This window comes from Periplaneta americana, chromosome 16 (genome assembly GCF_040183065.1).
Source record: "Periplaneta americana isolate PAMFEO1 chromosome 16, P.americana_PAMFEO1_priV1, whole genome shotgun sequence".
Classification (NCBI taxonomy): Eukaryota; Metazoa; Arthropoda; class Insecta; order Blattodea; family Blattidae; genus Periplaneta; species Periplaneta americana.
This window is the reverse complement of record NC_091132.1, coordinates 67,111,421-67,133,480: the sequence shown is the minus strand read 5'-3', so window position 1 is coordinate 67,133,480 and position 22,060 is coordinate 67,111,421. Positions and strand designations below refer to the sequence as shown.

The 22,060-nt window shown below is 35.0% G+C and overlaps 2 protein-coding genes across 4 annotated transcripts in view; one reads left to right on the top strand and one right to left on the bottom strand.

Annotated features, from left to right (window-relative positions):
* Positions 1 to 22,060, bottom strand: part of LOC138716394 (uncharacterized) — a 1,440,554-nt gene that overhangs the window by 626,789 nt on the left and 791,705 nt on the right. The window lies entirely within an intron of this gene.
* LOC138716456 (piggyBac transposable element-derived protein 3-like) overlaps positions 21,416 to 22,060 on the top strand; it is a 40,319-nt gene continuing 39,674 nt past the window's right edge. Inside the window, exon 1 of the mRNA XM_069849563.1 lies at positions 21,416 to 21,613. Within this exon, the coding sequence (XP_069705664.1) occupies positions 21,416 to 21,613 (198 nt within the window). The remainder of the gene's footprint in view (positions 21,614 to 22,060) is intronic.

Genomic DNA, 22,060 nt, shown 5'->3' with positions numbered 1-22,060 from the left:
GTTGAAATTTATATTAAATTATAGTTGTGATCAGCTACAAAGAGCTTCCTTACAACTATATAATACTATGGCTACTTATAATCTACTTATTTCAAATACTAAGACAAAAGTAATGGCCTTTGTAGGTAAGCAACCAATCAGATCGAAAATAATAATCAATAATACAGCAATAGAGCAAGTTTCTCATTTTAACTATTTAGGTTGTGAAGTGTCATACAATAAAGATAATGATGTAATACAAACACTATATAAATTTCAAAACATGTGTGGCACTATAAGTAGAACATTGAAGAATAAGACAAGAGTTGATACACAGTTAAAATTTTATAAGACTATGGCTGTTCCAATGTTGATGTATGGATCTGAGAACTGGGCTCTAAATAGATCTGATGTTAGGAAAGTTGAAACAAGTGAAATGAAATTTCTGAGAAGAGTAGCAGGCCTTACCTTACGTGACCAAGTGAGCAACAATGAAATAAGGCAAACATTAGAAATATATGATTTAAAAGAGAAAATATATAGAAATAAAATTAATTGGTATAATCATATACAAAGAATGGACCATAATTCTATAACAAAACAGGTTTTAAATTATAATCCAAAAGGTTATCGTGACGTAGGACGTCCGGTAACCAGACGGAGAGATTCTCTGAGTCGGAACAGGCCATGAGACAGCCTACCATGAAGATGATAATGATGATGATGATGATGATGATTATTATTATTATAGTTATGCAGTTGCAGTCTACAACTTATCGATTTATATTGATACAGAATTAATTTTCTGTTTTATTACATTGCAAATTTATATTTATTTTTTTTATTTTATTGGGTTATTTTACGACGCTGTATCAACATCTAGGTTATTTAGCGTCTGAATTAAATGAAGGTGATAACGCCGGTGAAATGAGTCCGGGGTCCAGCACCGAAAGTTACCCAGCATTTGCTCGTATTGGGTTAAGGGAAAACCCCGGAAAAAACCTCAACCAGGTAACTTGGCCCGACCGGGATTCGAACCCGGGCCACTTGGTTTCGCGGCCAGACGCGCTGACCGTTACTCCACAGGTGTGGACGCAAATTTTTATTTCCGCAAATATTTCCGACTTATTTTGTAAAAGTCATCTTCAAGTGGAGAACACAATAAATGGCACATTGAACACAGATGATATACAGTGAAAGAAAATTTGTGTATATTGTAAAATAGAGCATGTATAAAAACATTATAAAATTAAGCTACATGTGAATACTAGAGTGGTTCTAAGTCCTTTTGGCATGCAATAAATAACATTTCATAAAACTTGTAATAGGTTAAAATTAGTCCTATAATGATAACCACACTTTAATGGAGTCTTTAAATATTATATAAACCAACTTAGGTCATGTTGTATGCACATATTTGAAATTTAAAATATTTATAAGTTTAAAAATAGCTGTAAATACCCGCTAGTGATACTATGTTCAGATAAGAAAAGTCATTGAAGAGATGAAAGCACTGGCATTCTATGTGTGTTTGATTTTCAATCACAGGTAGCAATGAGTTGTAATAGACATAGTATTTAAAATGAAGAATCTGGAGCCGGATGTCAAAGCCATCTCATCGTTGCGTTACAGTGAATGTGACAGTCAACACAACCTTGAGATGGCTTTGATGTGCCATTTATTGTGTTCTCCACTTTAAGATGAGTTTTTAAATAAGTCGAAAATATTTGTGGAAATATAACTTTGCAATGTAATAAAACAGAAAATTAATTCTGTATCGATATAGATCGATAAGTTTTAGACTGAAACTACACAACTACAGTTTAATATAAAAGTAATTTTATGTTTAAAAGCATGCAAATTACCTTAATGTATTAAGACTACCCATAAGCAGCCCACAAAGATTCAGAACTTACTGGGGCCAGTTAAGGATGATCTTGGTCTTAGGATACCTGGCGTTTATAAAATACTTTGTGAGTATGGAAAATGCTACATTAGCCAGACAGGATGTAATTATGACACGCTGCAAGGAACACCAACGTAGCATGAGACTACATTACCCCGATGTCGGCAGTAGGCCAACACAACCTGGAAACGGGTCACAAGATAGAGTTCGACGCCACCACCGTCTTGAACAAGGCATCGAGTCATTGGGACCTGGTCATCAAGGAAGCCAAGGAAATCCAACTAGATGGCAATAATATCAACAGAGACTGAATCCTTCAGATGTACACAAACAATTGTTCTTCCTCTGACACATACCCTATCGTCAAGTGGGATGTACTGCCTGATAATAGATGTGCATATCAGCCAGAACCTCAACCAGAGGACAACATGCTAATTAATTTTCGTCCCACTTGAAGGTCGGCAACTCTTCAATACTCAAGCTACAATGCACTCGCTATATTCTACCACCACAATCATTCGTAAACATTCTTGGCGAATATACGCGCCCACACTTCGTGATAACGCAACGCAGAGCGTGTAATGTTTATACTCGCCACTCTAATTAGTATTCTTGATAATAAGATATAAATGACATTTCATACAAGTTGAGACGATGCGAAGACATTTCCTTCCCGTTCTACTCGTCCTGGGTTCGTCAGAGACAGAGCGGTAGCTGATACCTCATATAACTGCACTCTTCAAGCTGTACACACAAGAAAATGAAATATTAAATAAAGTTCATAAGTGAATATGAAATATAACCACACAGACGTTTGACAATTACACGTTTGAGTATATTTTAGTGCCGTTCTTACGATATTTTCAACTAATACTTACTTACTGGCTTTTAAGGAACCCGGAGGTTCATTGCCGCCCTCACATAAGCCTGCCATTGGTAAATATCCTGAACAAGATTAATCCAGTCTCTATCATCATATCCCACCTCCCTCAAATACATTTTAATATTATCTTCCCATCTACATCGCGGCCTCCCCAAAGGTATTTTCCCTCCGGCCTCCCAACTAACATTCTAAATGCATTTCTGGATTCGCCAATACGTGCCATATGCCCTGCCCATCTTAAATGTCTGAATTTAATGTTGCTAATTATGTCAAGCGAAGAATACAATGCGTGCAGTTCTGTGTTGTGTAACTTTCTCCATTCTCCTGTAATTTCATCCCTCTTAACCCCAAATATTTTCCTAAGCGCCTTATTCTCAAACACCCTTAACCTATGTTCCTCTCTCAAAGTGAGAGTCCAAGTTTCATAACCATAAAGAAGAACCGATAATATAACTGCTTCATAAATTGTAACTTTCAGATTTTTTCACAGCAGACTGGATGATAAAACTTCTCAACCGAATAACAACAAGCATTTCCATTATTTATTCTGTGTTTAATTTTCTCCCGAGTATCATTTATATTTGTTACTGTTGCTCCAAGATATTTGAATTTTTCCACCTCTTCAAAGGATACATTTCCAATTTTTACATTTCAATTTTCAACTAATAATTAATTAAATTAAGGAACGCTAGTTTGTATTATGAAGTCAGGGAGGGAGGGACACAGTGCAGATTGTCCCATTCTACATGCTGTACAGTAGCAACTAGCGGTGAAGAAAACATTTATCTTCAGCTCTTAGTAGATTTTAATGTGCCAGTTGATATTAACAGCAATAAAAATGAAGAGCAAACCCTTAGCATAGACTTTCGAAATATAGATTACCGGTAAAAATTGTTAATAATAAAATTTGTCACTGTGTTAAAAGTCAAATAGTCGAACGTTTGTGAGATGGACAGTAGAGTCTTCTCCTTCACTGATGGTAGAAAGTGTGAGTAAAGGGGAAACCAAACCAAACTGAAACCGGGATTAGGACCGGTATATCAATCCGCAGAAGAGCGATTAAACATAAACATCTCTCGTCTCGTGATGAGAAATATTCGCAGTCGCCAAGAATCATCCAAACGCAAAAAGCACACTGTGACAAAATCGCTATTATCTGTCACAGCAATTTTTCCGGAGCTATCACAGTTCGGAGCTGTGACGGCAAAACACTATCATACCCCATCTCTATAGATGAGGTAACGAAGGAACTACCGGAATATCAAAATTGGGTTAATACTACAAGGAAAAACATTTATCTCCCAGGCAGAGCTTCCATACAACATGAAGAAGCGGCTCATCTGGAGAACATACATAAACTTCGTTTGAAGTTAAGCGAGGTTAATTGGCCATACGCACATGCTGCTAGAAATTTATATGTAGAAAATACGCGTCGTAATTGGGGCTCCAAGGAAGCGTCTTGAGTTGACAAAAGAAGGTTATACGAAAACCGTTGAAATACGGCATCTCAAAGAAGCACTGTAGGGATTTATAAAAAGAACTTGTGTCAATATTGTATGCTATGGTTCGGCCTATCTTCAGCCATGTTTGAAGTTCATGCAAGAAAGGCCCTCGCACCCCACTCTCGCTCGCGTCATTCAGAGAAGAGATCGGCATGCTTTAAGTCCCCTACAAAAAAGTTCTGTAGACCCATGTGGGTGGGTGGCAGAAACTTTCTTTTCAACACTTTTCTTACTGGATTTCTTCAAGACTGAGGGGCAAGACTCTCACTCGACATTATGCAAACGAATCTCAGATGGAGGTAAGCGTGTTAACGTATTTTACCCCGGCTTATGACACGGCACATCTTCTGTAGGCCTTGTTAAATGAATCGAAACTGACGTCGCACTGTGAATTCTACCGAATGTGAAGTCATTTTCTTTCTAGACCCGAGATTTTACTCCATCATCAAGAGGATCTGATCTTTTTCTACATCCTTCTGTTTTCTAGAATGTGGTTGCCATGGATACAAAATTATAGTTCAGTTTATAACTAATATCTTCCATCACTCGATCGATGAAGTCGCACAAGCAGAACTGTGATCAGATCCTATATGCTAGTGAAGAGGCTTGTGGTACAATATAAAATCACAGCTTAGTATATACAGTCACGAAGCTTGAGTTGTGAGGGTGCTAGGAACAATAGACTGCGCCGGTACTATCTCGCATTGTCTGTAATGAGGCGATATTAGCGATCCTAGTGGTTAGCAACTATCTATGGATGCATATTTACTACGTATTGAGCTTCGTGACTCTAGGCGGTGATGTTATTTTTCTTGAAGTTACTAATTCACTTATGACATAATAATTCTATAATATAAACACCTAAAACATAAACAAAGACAGCGGATTCCAAAGAAAAGTTACCGTCCACACAAAACGTACAGAACAGCATTCTCAATTCACCTTCTTAGGTTGTCATATCATAAAATTAAGGATATCGGGGGAAAACAAGAAATATCACAGAACATCATTATCGAGGAAAACAAGTTTTAATATCATATGTTTTGCGCAATTATGGGCGAAAATAGAGCCTAAATGAAATTACCATGGGTCTTAATTTTTCTTAGTGGAGTTATTCAGTGACTCTTTTATTTTTTGGAAAATCAAATTTTCAACAATATTGACAATTACAATTTATGTCCATTCTTCAATGTATTATTATTATTATTATTATTATTATTATATTATTATTATTAGTATCGTAATTATCATTATTGTTATCATATTATTATTAATATTATTATTATTATTATTATTATTATTATTATTATTATTATATAAAAATATAGCACTCCAATGAAAGAGAGTTATCTCGTATTAGAAAAATCTTAGCAACATTCACAACTATAAAATTCAGTAGAAAAAGACCTATTCCTAGAATATCTTCAGCTTCTCTACAAAAATTCCAGTTACATATAGACCTAAAAGATGGAAAATTACTAGAAAACGCATTCTAAATAGAAAAAAAAAATGCTAGCTACAGTAACACCTAAAGGATACTGAAAGTAGAGAAAAATCAAGTTTTATTGTCGCATACATTTCGCTTTAAAATTGACTTAATCCTTACAAACAGAATGATAATTATAATCAAATTATGACGACATTAAATGGGTACAAACAGAGATGTACAGGGTGATCCGTTTGGATATGGATAAAATAAAAACACCGTACAACATTAACTACTGAACTTTAGTTGTTGAAACTTTGTGCATACAACACTGAAAGATGGGAGATTCCTCAGAGATAAACATGACCCGCATTGCGCACCCTGCACAACTCATAACGGTGATACAATTCAGCCCATGTCCTTTGTGACACAATAGGGATGATTTGTTGAAAAGCTAGAGTAATTTTTACTCTCAGATCATCAATGTTCCTGGGTTTCTGTGAATAGACAATGTCTTTAACAAAACCCCACACGAAGAAGTCAGGAGGGGTTAGATTTTGGGAGTTTGAGGACCAAGCCAAGAGATAGCTGCTTCTTGTACTGGGTTTCGCCTGTGACCTTCTGCATTTTTTTAACACAGAACCTGTTTCTCCAAATGTTCGATACCACAACATTATGGAATCGTATTTAGGTACATTACGCAACCATACTCAAGTCGAAATTCCCTTTGAACTCTTTTAACACTCTCAAATTTACCATGCCAAAGAACACATTGTGCCCGCTGTTGATTTGTAGTAGCCATTTTAATCATCTACGATTTTAACTTGTCCTTTCAGATTATGCATTGTTGATTGTCGTATATGAAAACTCCCATTTTTTTCTACTAACATAATAGCTTTATAATAATAAATTAATATTATCCATAACCAAACGGATCAGACTGTATTTCCAAACAAAAAGGTGCCCTGGTTCTGGGATTTCCGTATTACCGGTAGTAGTCTTTGTAGCCGTCGCCTACGACTTCACCACCACCATTATATCCGCAGGAATACTTATGGAATGTCAGACGAATACACATGCGTTCGAATCTAGATATAGGTGTTATTGTATGTCGGAGTAGACTTCATGAAATTTTAAAAATATGAATAAAATATGACTTTTTATCAACAGTAATCTCATTAGAGATTTTGATTTATCTAGAGAAAATCAAAAGTCGAGTGGGATTTAATTGACCATTACACGATTAGAAGAAAGTATATAAAGATTGGAAGCTACGAAGTACTCCAATACAATAAAATATTAATTTTATTGACTTACGAAAATATAACTGTCTTCAAATGTATTATTGTACCATCTCAACATTACAAATATTACGCTAGATGGCAGTAGTGTTATGATTAGCTGTTTTCTTGTTACTAGTTGTGCCAACTATGGAATCTTCATTGAACTCTGTGGACGGTTACTAGTCAAGAAGGCTTTGTTAATTCAATTTCATTTTTATTAAAACAGTTGCATTCCACTACAATTATCCGGATCCCAGTAATCAATGTCACTTGGCAAATGATTTTCAATAAATCTTAATATTAAACAATCTCTGTTACGTGATTATCCATAATATCATACAGCAGAAGCTATAACATAACCTAAATAATTTAAACAAGCGTTACAAAAGTTTTAATTGGGAAAGATGAAATAAACAAGAAAAGTTTTAATTAAGGATGATGAAATAAAAAATAAACATGAATAATTTTAAAAGGAATAATTATTGAAAGTACAATTTTCAAATTTGAATGTTTTAGTGGTTGGTGGTTCAGTTGATGTTATATTGGACGTGTGCTTAAAAGAAATGGAACTCGTTAATGTACATGGTTTATTCCTCAACTTATTCAGAATTTCCGAATGGTGCTGTTTATTTATTTGTAAATAGGGTTTCAGAGAAGATGCATAGCTACGACCAGTGATCTTTATTAACCCTAGCACTACTAAGCTTCGATCTGTCACGTGGATGGCTAAGGGGGGCAAAAATTGCCCGCGCTTTGTTTTGATTTTTTAATAGACTAAGAATTACTTTACTATGTTACTACACGATTTTCTATAACAGGAACATTAAAAAAGACACACATATACGTATTTATGAAAATAGTCTTATAAAAAAAGTACATTTCTCACATAGGCTAATGCTTTGGATATTTAAACTTCAGACTTTTCTGTACTAAGTAATGAACAAAACATTATTTTAATATTTAGCCTACTACACAATTGTCTATATCAGGAACATTCTAAAAGACACATACAGTATATGAGTTTTTGAAAATAGTCTTATAAAAACGTATATTTCTCATATAGGCTAATGCTTTGACTTTTTAAACTTCAGGCTTTTCTGTACTAAATAATCAACAAAACTAATGTAGACCACAAATAACAAAACTAAAAATCAAAGTCACAAATTGCTCAATTGCCAATAGCTTTTTTTCACTCACTTTCACTTTCATTTTCACAATTGGTGCATATGATTGTTTTTGCAGAATGAGTGGAACAAACATACTTACAGCACCTGCAGCAAACTATAGACACTTTTGTCATTTTGTCATTTTCCCTTTTAGAGCTTTTTGTCTTCAAGCAGAGATGACATCTTCCCCGTGAATACGATGCACCAGAAGGAACAACTACACTAGTACTGGGAAGCGTTTTCCCTAGAACACTTCCTATTGCAGAGATGATAGGCTTTTGCGAACCTATAATATTCTTGGCTCTCTCTTCCACAACTGGCTTAACTAGTTGTTGGCCCAACTCTAGCATATAGAGCCTTCTTACATTATGCTTCTTCTTATTCCAGTCGGGGTTGTTTTTCATGAAAATTGTTCCACCATTGAGACATGCAATATCTATCAAGATGAAAAATATAGATAGTGGCCACCTTCTAGTCCCCCGCTTCACAGAGTGATGTCGCGTCATTTGATCAATGCTGTCTATACCTCCTTTTGTTTCATTATAGTAGAGATTAACATCTGTTTTCTTTATCTCTGTCGACTCATCCACTTTTCTATCATTATGTTGTGTGGATAGAAGTAGGAGATTCTTAGTGGGCTTGAGTCTGGTGATGTATGAAACCAAGGTAACTGGTGCCTTGCCTGTTTTCGGGTCTGTGAATAAGAATCTAGAGGAATATAGCTCTCAACTCTGCGTCTTCTTTAGCTCTTCCGGTATGTGCTTTCTGTTACTCTTCAATGTCCCCACCAAAGTCAGCTTGTCATCATTGTAAAGTTCCTCCGCTAGCTCGATGGATGTATAATAATGATCCGTTGTTACATTTCTTCCGGTTCCTTCCAGCGGCTTCACTAGGCGTCTAACAACTGCCTTTGCACTCCGTTCCTCGGGGGGTCGCTCGTCCTTTCCTGCATAGACCTCCATTTTCAGAATGTACCGGGTGTGTGCATCCGATAACATCATAATCAATATGCCAAATTTGCCTGGCTTGTCTTTCATAAAGACTTTAATTGGACATCTTCCTCGAAAGAGCGAGAGCATTTCGTCGATTGTTAGATGTGCACTAGGTATGTAGTATTTTACAAACAATTCGTCAATTTTATAGAAAACTTCACGAATGGGGCAAAACTTATCTTGCTTTCGTCTTTCAGTTCTTGTTTGCTTATCATCAAATCTAATCAAGGACAGAAGTTCTCCAAATCGAATACGACTCATTGTAGCTCTGTAGATGTTCTTGCCCAGTACTTTTCCCCATAAATCATCAATTGGCAGTTCACTGTCATTATTTGCACCCATGAGTATCAAAATACCAATGAAGGCATATAATTCTTCTGTGTTTGTAAGTTTTAGATTCCTAATACTAGCTTCTTCGTTAGTATGATGCAAAATAATGTTTACTATTTCAGGAGTTATAAACTTTTTGAAAGATTCTGACGCATTAGAGGTCAAACCTTCATTTGTCAAACCTTCATGGAAACTCACTATATTCTGTTCTGACCTGCGGACTTGCCTTGGAGGTGCAGCAGTATATTCCCTACCACTTCTTGCTGTAACAGCGATGTTAGAAGTAGAAGTGTGCTGCTGATCAGGGGATGAACTTCGCGAACTTGAGTCACTTTCAATTTCTCTGTGATATTCAGTGTCACTGTCGTATGTCACAACATTATCATCTTCTTCTGGATCACTTGCATCATCTATATTATCTTCATTTACCATAGCTGTCACCTCTTTTTCTGTAAGAAAACTCCGAGACATTTTGACACTCTGATTATTACGAGACATTTCACACAACTAATTTCCAACTGTTCCATTTTGAATAACACGACAGTTATTACTTTAAAAGCTACAATGACAACATAATTTGAATTAAATTTGTATATCCAGTGGTACCAACAATCAAACAATGTATATTAATCTGATTATTGATCAATATTTTCAGACAGAAAAATTGTCACACCCATGTCTAAGGGGGGGCAAAAATTGCCCGCACTATAAATGAAGATGGTAGGCAGATTTAAATAAATCATAAAAATTATAAGTCCATGTCATTATATACTTGAGATATTAATCTACAACTACCTACAATCTTGTTTCTTCAGGTCAACAATTACATATTCTACACAAATAAAACAAATAGCGCGGGCAATTTTTGCCCCCCCTTAGCAGTGCTAGGGTTAATCCTTGTTCATGAATGCCAATGCGAGTCATATTTGAAAGTGCTGTGCATCGACCGGAGTGGTTTGCAATTTTCTGTTTTTTTTTTTTTTTTTTTGACGTCCACACCCAGTTTTAAATGTTGGCAAACAAAGAAACAAATGCTAGGGTAGTCATAAAAACAAACAAATGCTAGGGAAGCGATAAAATTAAACAAATGCTAGGGTAGTGATAAAAACAAACAAATGCTAGGGAAGCGATAAAATTAAACAAATGCTAGAGACGCGATAAGCAGCCATGATTGGTTTAAAAACGTCCTTTCGTACCGTTTTATTGATCAAAAGTAGTATGGCGTAGTAAAAGTGTAATAGTCAATAAAATGTTTGACAATAATATGAAAATCATAGAAGTACCCTGGCGCTGCCCGGCCTCGTAAGATTGTACCCTGGCGCCAGAAGGTCTGAAATACATCCCTGGGTACAAAGCAATCTATAGTAAAAATAATGCATAATGACAGTATTGCTGTTTGGAATTTAATCCATGATGCTTTTGAGATAACGAGTAGAGAATAATGTCTTGTTTTTGCATGTTTTATTGAACCTTACTTAACATGTTTTATCGTTGTTCTCAATTTTCATACTCCAGTTACAAGTGATAAAAAATAAGTGAAAAAGAAAGCAGCTTGAGAGCTTTCACCAAGCAGCTGAAAAAGCTGTGCATTATTCACAGCGTGGCAGCTATGATCTTAATTAAATTTTAGCTACAATTCAGTCGCAGACAAAAGACGACGGACGAGTTTTTGTGGCAGTCTGGTTCCTGTCGTGCGGACCGTGATGATCTTGTTAACAAGCAGTGCTGCCAGTCGATTGTTGTGAATATCGCCATTCTCTTAAGTCGCTCATTGTGACTTCAGGAATTACTTATCGCTCAATGCCTGCCAGATATAAATTAAATCTGTCTGGCATGCGTTTCACGGTTGCTCGATGCTGAAGGGCCCAGATTAACTCAAGTCAATTTATATCATGTAATAATTAACGCTTACAACATGCGAGCTTATTTGCAAACCTCATACCAGGACAGGAAGTAAGATTAGTGTAGCGACGAGGCATTGAGAGTCAATCAAAAGCGGGATTTGCTACGACCAGAATGTGACACTGGTCATTACATCTCTCGAAGTAGCTCCGGCTGATCTCTCTGCGCAATACGAGAGAAATTTATTGGAATATGAACTCTACAGTTATTTGCTGTCTGTTTTATGCTCTGGGCTACGTATATTTTTATGGGTATCTCAAATTTAAGGTTTTCTGTATTTTTTTTCCCCGTATTTACCTGCCTAACTTTCTTTTTTCATTTCTTTATTTTTTATTTTTCTTACCATTTCTCTCTTTTTTTCTCTTATTCTCTTTCCATTTCTATCTTCTTTTCATTTATGCTTATTTCTCTAATATTATATTTATATTTTAATTGCTGTTTTTCTTTCTATTCTCATAACAGCTACTTATTTTCTGCTGTTATTTCAAAACTGAGGCATGTTCAGTGAATTGTTTTTAAAAATGCGATGAAACTGCATGGAGTGAATAAAATATCTATTTGAAAAACCTAATAGTTTATTAATATTTATGAATTTTCCTTCTTTACGCAATTAAAGTTCTTAGAAAAACATGCATCATCTTACCTCCTCCACTTGTAATGCATTCCTGAAATCGATTCTGGAAACTAGTAATGATACGAACACATAACTTCTGACCTATGTATCAAATTTAATTCCAAATCTTGTCTTTCAGCTCTTGAAAAGCGTGTAATCTATAGAAAAACACCCTTTCTTTCAAATACTTGTTCATATATGCTTATTTAAATTGTGTTAACTCTCGCTAGTGGTTTTATATTTTATTTTATCCGTCTTAGTATTTATTTTATTACTGTAAATATTTTTGTTTTATCACTATTATTATTATTATCAATGTTATTATTATTATCATTATTATTATTAATGAATTATTTTGTATTGCAATCTTTGTATCATTTCTGTCACGATTATTTTATTTTTATTATTATTATTATCATCATTATTATTATTATTATTATTATTGTTACTATTATTTCTATCTTCAGCATTATTATTTGATCCCTGTAAAATTTATGTAGACTACTGGACTGTACCCGAGCACGAGCATATGCTCATTTCGGGTATCTATTCACATGTATTCATTTCAAATGTAAATTGTAAATAAATTTGAAAAAAATTTGAATGTATTGCAGAGGGTTTCCCCGGACGCATAATCTCGTGATATTTCAAAGGCCTTCGCGTTCACCTGATTTGACAGTTCCATATTGTTTTCTTATGCCGAGGTACTTGAAACAAAGTGTTCTTCCATAAATTAGATGATATTCAAGAACTGGAGAAGAATAATAAACATGGAAGTGCATATATGGATCAGGAATTTTGTCACAGCCAAGTTTCCAGAAGCGAAACCAGCAGTGCATTGTGAATGGAGGGAGTCACATGAAGAATGTGGTGTTTTATTTGTGCATATAAATAAAATAAAGAAGTATAAATAATTTATCAGATTGTTTAAACATATACGGTGGAAGGTAACCTTGCACCAAAGTGGAACTAGTAACAGACCATGAGGAGAGGTTTGAAAAATCTAAACAAGTTTTTTTTTTCCTAGAGAACATTTTTATGTTTCTATGAAAGATTTGGCAACATCACAGATACTGCAATAACTCTAGCAAGTGCGGCCACCCATCCCTTACCTTTCCCTCCCCCTCTGCTGTACTCAGTCACACGCATGCGACACTGCAGTACGTTGCAAGATTTCTTTTAACGATTTTCGCAATTATTCAATTTCAATTCATGGCTAAACGGTTTAATTAGTAAAAAAGACTCAAGACACTAACGATTCAGATTATTTTTTACCTATTTGCTTGTATAGCAACCAGGTGTTTCTCTCTGGCCGTTACAGCAATAGTGCACTGCAAACATTGGGCAAAAACTATTTTTTTCTGCTTAACGGCGCTTCACCGAAGGAAAAATGCAGTGCTGTAGTTGGGCCGGTGCGGGCCGGTACGCCATACCGTCTAAAATAAAAAAAACTCGCTGTTATCATACCGGCAAAAAATGCAGACTCCAAAATATTCATTATGTTCAACTAGTCTTTAATACACTTTGAAATGGAGGATGTAAGACGTCTGGAAATATTAAATTTTGATATCTGGCATAAAAATAACGGCTGACATCTCATATCCTTTGCTTAAACGCTTGTAAATTCGTTGTTTTATCGAAAACCATGCTCTGGTACCCCATGAATAGTTATGATCTGTTAATTTCAAGCTTGCAGACCGTCGTGAATTTCTAATTAATAGGCCTACTAATCTCGAAATACGGCGCCTCGAGACTGAAGCCTCCAATAATAAGTAAAGAACTTATAAATAAAGACATAAATACTCAAGTTTAGCTAAAATTACGATGTCCGTTGATTTTGTTCAGAAAATGGCAGTAGCCTGTGATGATCTTATTATGAGAGATCTAACAATCCCAGTAGTTTAAAAGCGTACTGTACTGTTAAGGTCTTTGAATCTATGGTACAATCGTTAGGATCTTATGTTGAGGAGGCATTCTCTGCTTCAAAACAAAGTTTTCAAAGGTAGTCAACTACACAGTAGGACAAAGATGGCCGAAATAAACCCTAGTCAATTTTACAGAAGCCTGGCAGAAAACTTCAAGCAGAAGTTTATCTATCCCATACAAACATCCTACTTACATTGACAATCTAAGATTAGTAATACAACATGGAAGACAGGTAAATAAAGACACTGTTGAAAAAATACAAACATATATAACCTATAGTGATATATGCATCTCAAACTTGTATGAACATTTCGATCTCGAAGAGAAGCGAAAGTAGGCCTACATTCAGGCCATCAGGGAATATACTGACTTCAATGTGAAACCATAGAACTTTGTAGTTTGTTACATAGGCCTATAATAGATTCTATTCAAATCTCAACTTCAAAATGTGAAGGTGCATTAGTGTAAAGAACGATATCTGGACTAAGAAACGGAATACTCTTCTAGTAAAATAATATTTAGGCTTTTGTTCCCAAAAATGTGTTGGGCTACCAGTGTCAGCATTTAACCCCATGCCTTATGTGTATTTGTGACTGCGATCTGGAAGGAGGTCTGCAGAGGAGTTGCATGCCAATGAAATAACCTTGAAAAAGATGTGCAGTACGAGTCCTTATGGAGTCTATTCTAATCAAGAAGATTTCAACAGTACACACTAATTTTTTTTCCAACTGCAGCACTGGAAAAATGTAATAAAAGTTTTGTTATATTTAACATGTAATAGGCCTATCACCTCTTAAATTTTGTTGCGACGGTCCTCTTCCATCCTGTATATTTTATTCACTTCATAAAGTTTTTATCTCACTCTAAAACTAGTTAATTGGTAATGCTCTCTATTTCTCTAATAATCTCTATCTTCTTTAATTACTTCCTGTTCTTTTTCTTTTTCCTGTCTAATAACTTTGCCCTTTCCTCCTACTCTTTTTTTTTACTTTCTCTCTTCCCCTCTAATAAGTCCTTCCCTTCACTTTTCCTCTTCTTCTCTTCTCCTAACAGTGGCATCCAGCTGCACCTAGTGCCTCAGTCTTGATGTCTTGTTTCCCTCACACTGACCCTCGTTAATCCCATTACTGTCGGCCAGAATATTACCTCCTATCTTGAGGTTAGCCTCCCTCGCACATCATCTTTATGGCCCGGCCCGGTTTGTGTGCTTTATTATCTAGGCTTAGCGGAGTTCATAACGCGTGTACAGCCGGACGACATAGAAAATAGTGCACCTGTCCTATTAGTGTCACTGTTGAAATGATATGTGTACTTATGATACAGCTTAATTCATACGTATTTACTGCCACGAGAGGTGAAAATGAAGCTGCACAGAGGAACAAAGTCATGAACTGAAACAGAACATTAGCCCTATTAATTAATTATTTATTTCTTACTAACGTGATGCTGACGTGAAATTTTCCAATTATTTATTTTCAATTCCCAAAGGAGCAACTCCTTCTGCCTTTATAACATGGGATCCTAAACAATATACTGAATATACAGAATAAAAATTAATAACAACATTACTCTCACGTGGATAGACGTGCTTAAATAATTTTATGCTCGACCATGCCGAAATGTAGTAATTATACACCTGGTAGCAGTCCTTTAATGCATTTCATTAAAGTACACCTATTCATTAAAGTTCAGGTTTTCGATTATTCTCGGATATGCAATCGAAAGACAACGAGAGAAACGTCACGGAGGCTGGAAATCCAATACTGTCGCAGAAGGTTATGTTCTGTTACTATAAGAATTAGCGTTAATTGTAAATAATATTCAAATAAATTCAATTTGTCGTCTCGTTTTTCAATTCTAAATCAATTTCCAGGTTTTATCAAAATTAGTTCATGTTATTCTCTACATTACATCAAGGTCAATGTCATTATTGTTTCTCGAAAAAAAATCAATATTTTCGCGTCTGCGCACATCTCACAATTTACGAGCTCTGCACAAGGTCACTTCCGATCTTCAGTCAGATACAAATAAAATGAATATTTCTGAATAATTTCAAGTTAGAAATATGGTCGAGCATAAAAAGTCGTATGAAACTTGCCTATAATGGTAATTAAGACGCTCGTATGAAAATTATGAAGCTCGCTTGCGCTCGTTTCATAAACAAACATACTCGCGTCTTAATTACTATCATTATAGGCTCGTTGCATAATGTACTAATATAACATATTATTAGCAATGATGTAATATTAGTTTACAATGATTACATTTGTATATATCGTGCCTCAATTAAATGCTTTTCCTCTCTTTTTCTCATTCATTCATTGACTCACTCACTGGAATGCGACCAGATTTAGAGCGTTTCCGTCCATGTTAAAACTCATCACCAAGCGTCCATGAACAATTGACTCGTTACTTTGTTTATATTACTATATCACTCGTAATTTTTTAATACTGTAATATTTTTATCCAATGGCAGATACTTTACCATTATTCACCGAAATGTCCAAATCTAGGTATGATGCTTCCTCGCTGTAGACATCTGTGTTGCGATAGGGATAGGAGATGATCTGAAGTATACAGCACCTCATAGTGAGAATGATGATGGTGATGATGAAAGAAGCAAATATGGAATATCGGAAGGGGAAACGGGAGCAGCTCACATAAAACCTGACACTAAACACCGTCTTTTCCGCGTCAAATTCCACTTTCATCCTATGGATCTCGCACTTTCATCACCTTACCAAGAAAGAATCCGATATTGCCAGCCAACACTGAAATACATCCTCCGCTTATAGTTGAGGTTTCATATCTGACGAACCACTTGAGCTGAATTACACTATGAGAGAATACTGGAGTATTCTGAGGTACTTCAGGATGGTCTGGCTTCGAATATAAAGTCTTCAGAAGCTGAGAAAGTGCGAGATGTTCCCATTGCATGTATGCTAGCCTGTACATATACGGGGAATAGACCACTTAATCCTAAGTGGTTCAGGAACAGTGACGAAGCGGCCATAACTTCCTAATTTACCAGAACTTGGCAACGCCAGGATTGTAAGGATTCCTTTATAATTTCCTGCATGCACTACGCGGTGTAACAAGCTCAATATTTTGTTTTTTCTTAATTCTGCATACCAGCCCCTCCAAATGTCGGCCTGCATACAACGCCCCTGGAAATTGCCGTCTGAAATTAATTCACACTTGAACTGCCGTTTGTAATTGACTTACAAGTTTCAGTAGTACAGAATCGCTTCTAATGTAAGATAATTCCAAGTACTGTCTACACGTATTCGCAGTTTCTTAGAATTTCTATATGTATATTGTACAGGGAGGTAGAAGTTAACAGCCAAACAGAATTACTTATCGAACAACTAATTGTGTAACAATACATTAACATTTCAAGACGCTTTCCGTTTGAGGTCATATAAACTTCAGGCTAAAATACACTTATAAGTACGGTGATGACGACGATAAATAAATATGTATGTTTAATCAGCAGTCTGAAGACTGGTTGCAACCTCATATGTGACACCAATAACACATCTCTCATGAGGCAACTAAGCCAGGAGATAATGGAGTAGAGTAGCCAGTTCTTCTCTCCTCCACTGCATATATCGCTGATTAATAATAATAATAATAATAATAATAATAATAATAATAATAATAATAACAATAATAACATGTTAGTCAAAGTTTACACTCAATGTGGGCAAAGAATGAGCGATAAATTTTTCCTCAAGCCACTTATCAAAGGAAGTTTGTAAGTGTCCTAAATCTACTACACCAGACACACAATTTTACTTCCATCAAGGAGAAACCTGTGCTAAGAACTTTATTATTCCCAGCCGAGTTTGACTCCTTGAACCTTAAATCTAGCGGCCAAGACTATAACCGTAAGACCACCTAAAAATATATATTTCTTATTTTCTGTGAGTCAAAAAGAAGTCCCTTTCTGATATAGATAAGTGAACATGACATATTTGTATCTCGAGAAAAAAAGTCTATGTCAAGTTTATGTTTTAGAACATAAAAACTTTAATTTTAAACTAGGATTAGATACCTCACTATTTTAGATATAAATTATTTTTAGTCGCGTCGCTGTTATTTCCGGCGTGACTCCTCCTCTTTGCTTACGCCATAGGAAGAGAAGGCTCTTTGAAGTCTAGGTAGGTAGGCTAGTAACGTCCGCCATTTTTGTCCTTTCTTCCTTTATTCTACCCTAAAGTTTATAATTGTGCTATAAACTAGTCACTAAAGTTCAAAATATAAGGAAACTCAAGGAAATACAAATAAATATATTTTTCATAAGAGGTCGAAACAAGTAATACAAACAGCAAAATGAAATTTGAGAGAAATTTATTTATCTATCTAATGGCTGATAAATTGATTTTAGAATAATTAACCTTCAAAGAAAACAACAAGTGAACAAACATTAAGAAACAATTTTATAGAAAAAAAAAAATCATCTTTCTGGCTTCCCAATAGCGTTTCACGTCTGTGAGTAACTGTAGGCCAGGACATATTGAAAGGTGATGTCGGTCCATCTCTGTAGCAGAGTTACACAATTTGGAGGTTGGTGTCTCCATTATCCCAAAACGGAAGAGGTGTTTCGCCAGTAAATCATGCCCTGTTGCTAGACGAAAGAGTGCGACTGCATTTTCTCTTGGCTGAATTGGTATTTTCAGAATTGACTCTCTTCAGTGCTTCTCAGATGTTCTTGAGATTAGGTCTTGCAGATGTTGCGTCTTGAATTGCTCTTTTATAGCTATTTTCACAGAATGAAATGACATTGGGTTTGACTAGGTTAGTGGGAATTCAGCTTCCTACTTAGCAAAGAAGTCTGCTTTATCATTTCCATAGATTGAACAGTGACCAGGTATCCACTGTAGAGCAACTGTTTTACTGTTTGCTGCAAATTCTTTCAGCATATCTTGACAGTCTCTTATTTATATTGAACCAGGCCGGAAAGTTTGACTAATTGATTGGATAGCCGTTCTAGAGTCAGAGAGGATAACGGCATTACTGAATTTACCTAAGTGGACTGAGAGTTGTTGTAATGCCACTCTAATTGCTTGAACTTTCCCCATCAAGGGCTAATGTATTCTGGACTACAGGGATTTAAAATGAAAACAGGCTCTTATAGATTCCAGCTCCAGCATTCAAGTGTCCAGTTTATTTTGGATCCATCATTGTAGATGTGTAGCCAATTGGATTTCAAAATTAAAATGATGATGCAATATCTATGGAATACAATAAATGAAATAAAAAAGGTTAAAGTGAAATAGTATGAACACACCTATTGCAGAACCTCGACACAGCTTCATAATGATACTATTGCTTTAAAAATAGAATGACAAATTTAACATCTTAAGCAGGCTATTTGCTGTATTTGTTTCTACGTTTTATTCAGCTACATAATGATACTATTGCTTTATGAATTGAATGGCAAATTTAACATCTTAAGTAGGCTATCTGTAGTATTCATTCATATTTTTATTCCGCTACATAATTACACTATTGCTTTATGAATTAAATAGCAAATTTAACATCTTAATTAGACTATCTGTATTATTCATTTTTATTTTTTATTCAGCTACATAATGACACTATTGCTTTATGAATTGAATGGCAAATTTAACATCTTAAGTAGGCTATCTGTAGTATTAATTTTTATTTTTTATTCAGCTACATAACGACACTATTGCTTTATGAATTGAATGGCAAATTTAACATCTTAAGTAGGCTATCTGTAGTATTCATTTTTATAGTTTATTTAGCTACATAATGACATTATTGGTTTATGAATTCAATGGCAAATTTAACATCATAAGTAGGCTATCTGTAGTATTAATTATTTTTTATTCAGCTACATAACGACACTATTGTTTTATGAATTGAATGGCAAATTTAACATCATAAGTAGGCTATCTGTAGTATTAATTATTTGTTATTCAGCTACATAATGACACTATTGCTTTATGAATTGGATGGCAAATTTAACATCTTAAGTAGACTATTTGCTTTTTTAATTTGTAGTGCTAATTTTTACTTTTTATTCAGCTACATAATGACACTATTGCTTTATGAGTTGAATGGAAAATGTAACATCTTAAGTAGACTATCTGTAGTATTAATTTTTATATTTTATTTAGCTACATAATGACATTATTGGTTTATGAATTCAATGGCAAATTTAACATCATAAGTAGGCTATCTGTAGTATTAATTATTTTTTATTCAGCTACATAATGACACTATTGCTTTATGAATTGAATGGCAAATTTAACATCTTAAGTATTTGCTGTATTAATTTGTAGTGCTAATTTTTACTTTTTATTCAGCTACATATTGACACTATTGCTTTATGAGTTGAATGGAAAATGTAACATCTTAAGTAGACTATCTGTAGTATTAATTTTTATATTTTATTTAGCTACATAATGACATTATTGGTTTATGAATTCAATGGAAAATTTAACATCATAAGTAGGCTATCTGTAATATTAATTATGTTTTATTCAGCTACATAATGACACTATTGCTTTATGAATTGAATGGCAAAATTTAACATCTTAAGTAGACTATTTGCTGTATTAATTTGTAGTGCTAATTTTTACTTTTTATTCAGCTATATAATGACATTATTGCTTTATGAGTTGAATAGCAAATTGAACACCTTAAGTAGACCATTTGCTGTATTCATTTTTACTTTTTATTAAGTGTTCAACTTCAAATATGATTTTCAACAGAATTTCCCTATAAACAACAATGTAAACTCTGATTGGAAATTTTCCATGTCCCTAATCCAGTGAATTGTTACCTACCGCTTTTAAGGAAAGGAACATTTTCTGCTAAATTTTGTAAAAAGAACTAAGAAAGAGACTAGTGAATTGTCTTGTGTGGAATGTGGTATTGTAAGGGGAAAATATTTGAATATTACGACGAAGTGAAGAGAAACGACTGGAAGAATTTGAAATTCGGATACGGTACGGAGAAGAATGGAGTCTATGAAATAGACGGACAAAAGAAGAAATAAAACTGTGGTAGAAAGAATAGGTGAAGAAAAGTAATACTGAGAGTTATCACTAAGAGAAAAATAAATTGGTTGAAAGAAATTACTTACTGAAGAATGCACTGGAAGGAATAGTGAACAGGTAATAGTTTGTGGCAGAAGAAGACATCAGATGACAGACAACATTAAAAATCACAGAGTGTATGTGGCGGAAAAGGGACAAGACTGGAGATAGCTGGGTTTGCAGTGGCCTACCAGGGTTCGTGACACACCAGTTGAGTAACACTGATTAGAGCTACTCGAAATTTTACGGAATATAAAACTGTTAAACAGAAAGAGAAGAATATTTGATGGGTGGATGATTTATAATATATATATATATATATATATATATATATATATATATATATAAAGTTCAAAGAAAACGAATGCTAAATAAACTATCACAGAAACGGTACGATAAATTGAGTAGGACACCCTTGGAATGGAAGAGGAGAGATGGCCGAAACAACTGTACGAATGGAAGCCACTATGAAGCAAAGAAAGGAAGACATAAGAGTATTTGGAGAGGGAATGCATTTGGATCTACAATTACACGCACGAAAAGACACCAAGTTCAAGACGCACAAGACAGACGGCTTTGGAAAATGGGCACGGGAATATGGCATTTATCTCTGTAATCCTCTTACACGGAGTGTAACGAAAGTACGGAGAATAACTTGAGAAATTGGTCTCTGAAGTGTAGACAAGAAAAACACATTTTAACAACATGGGAATCTTTAATTTCTGAGCTAGTAGACTTCCAGATATGAACTACAAGACATGCGCCCTACAAGACATGAAATCCAAAATTTCCTTAACCAGAACGTGTGGGGCGACACAAATCCCAATGTAACAGTTCAATTTCCTTGTCAACAGAGATTCTCCATGAACTCTGGGGCTATCATTGTTGCTAATTTTGGTGATTACTGTTGGGACTCCACGCACTTACTAACAGGCTTACAGAACGTATCTACGAGATTTCTTGCGCACCATATTGCCTGCTTTCTTGGACGACATATCACTAGTACTCCGTCGCGTCGAGGGTTGTACTTCAAAACAAACTTTCAAATAAAATTCTAGACCATTGTAATTGCTTCAAAT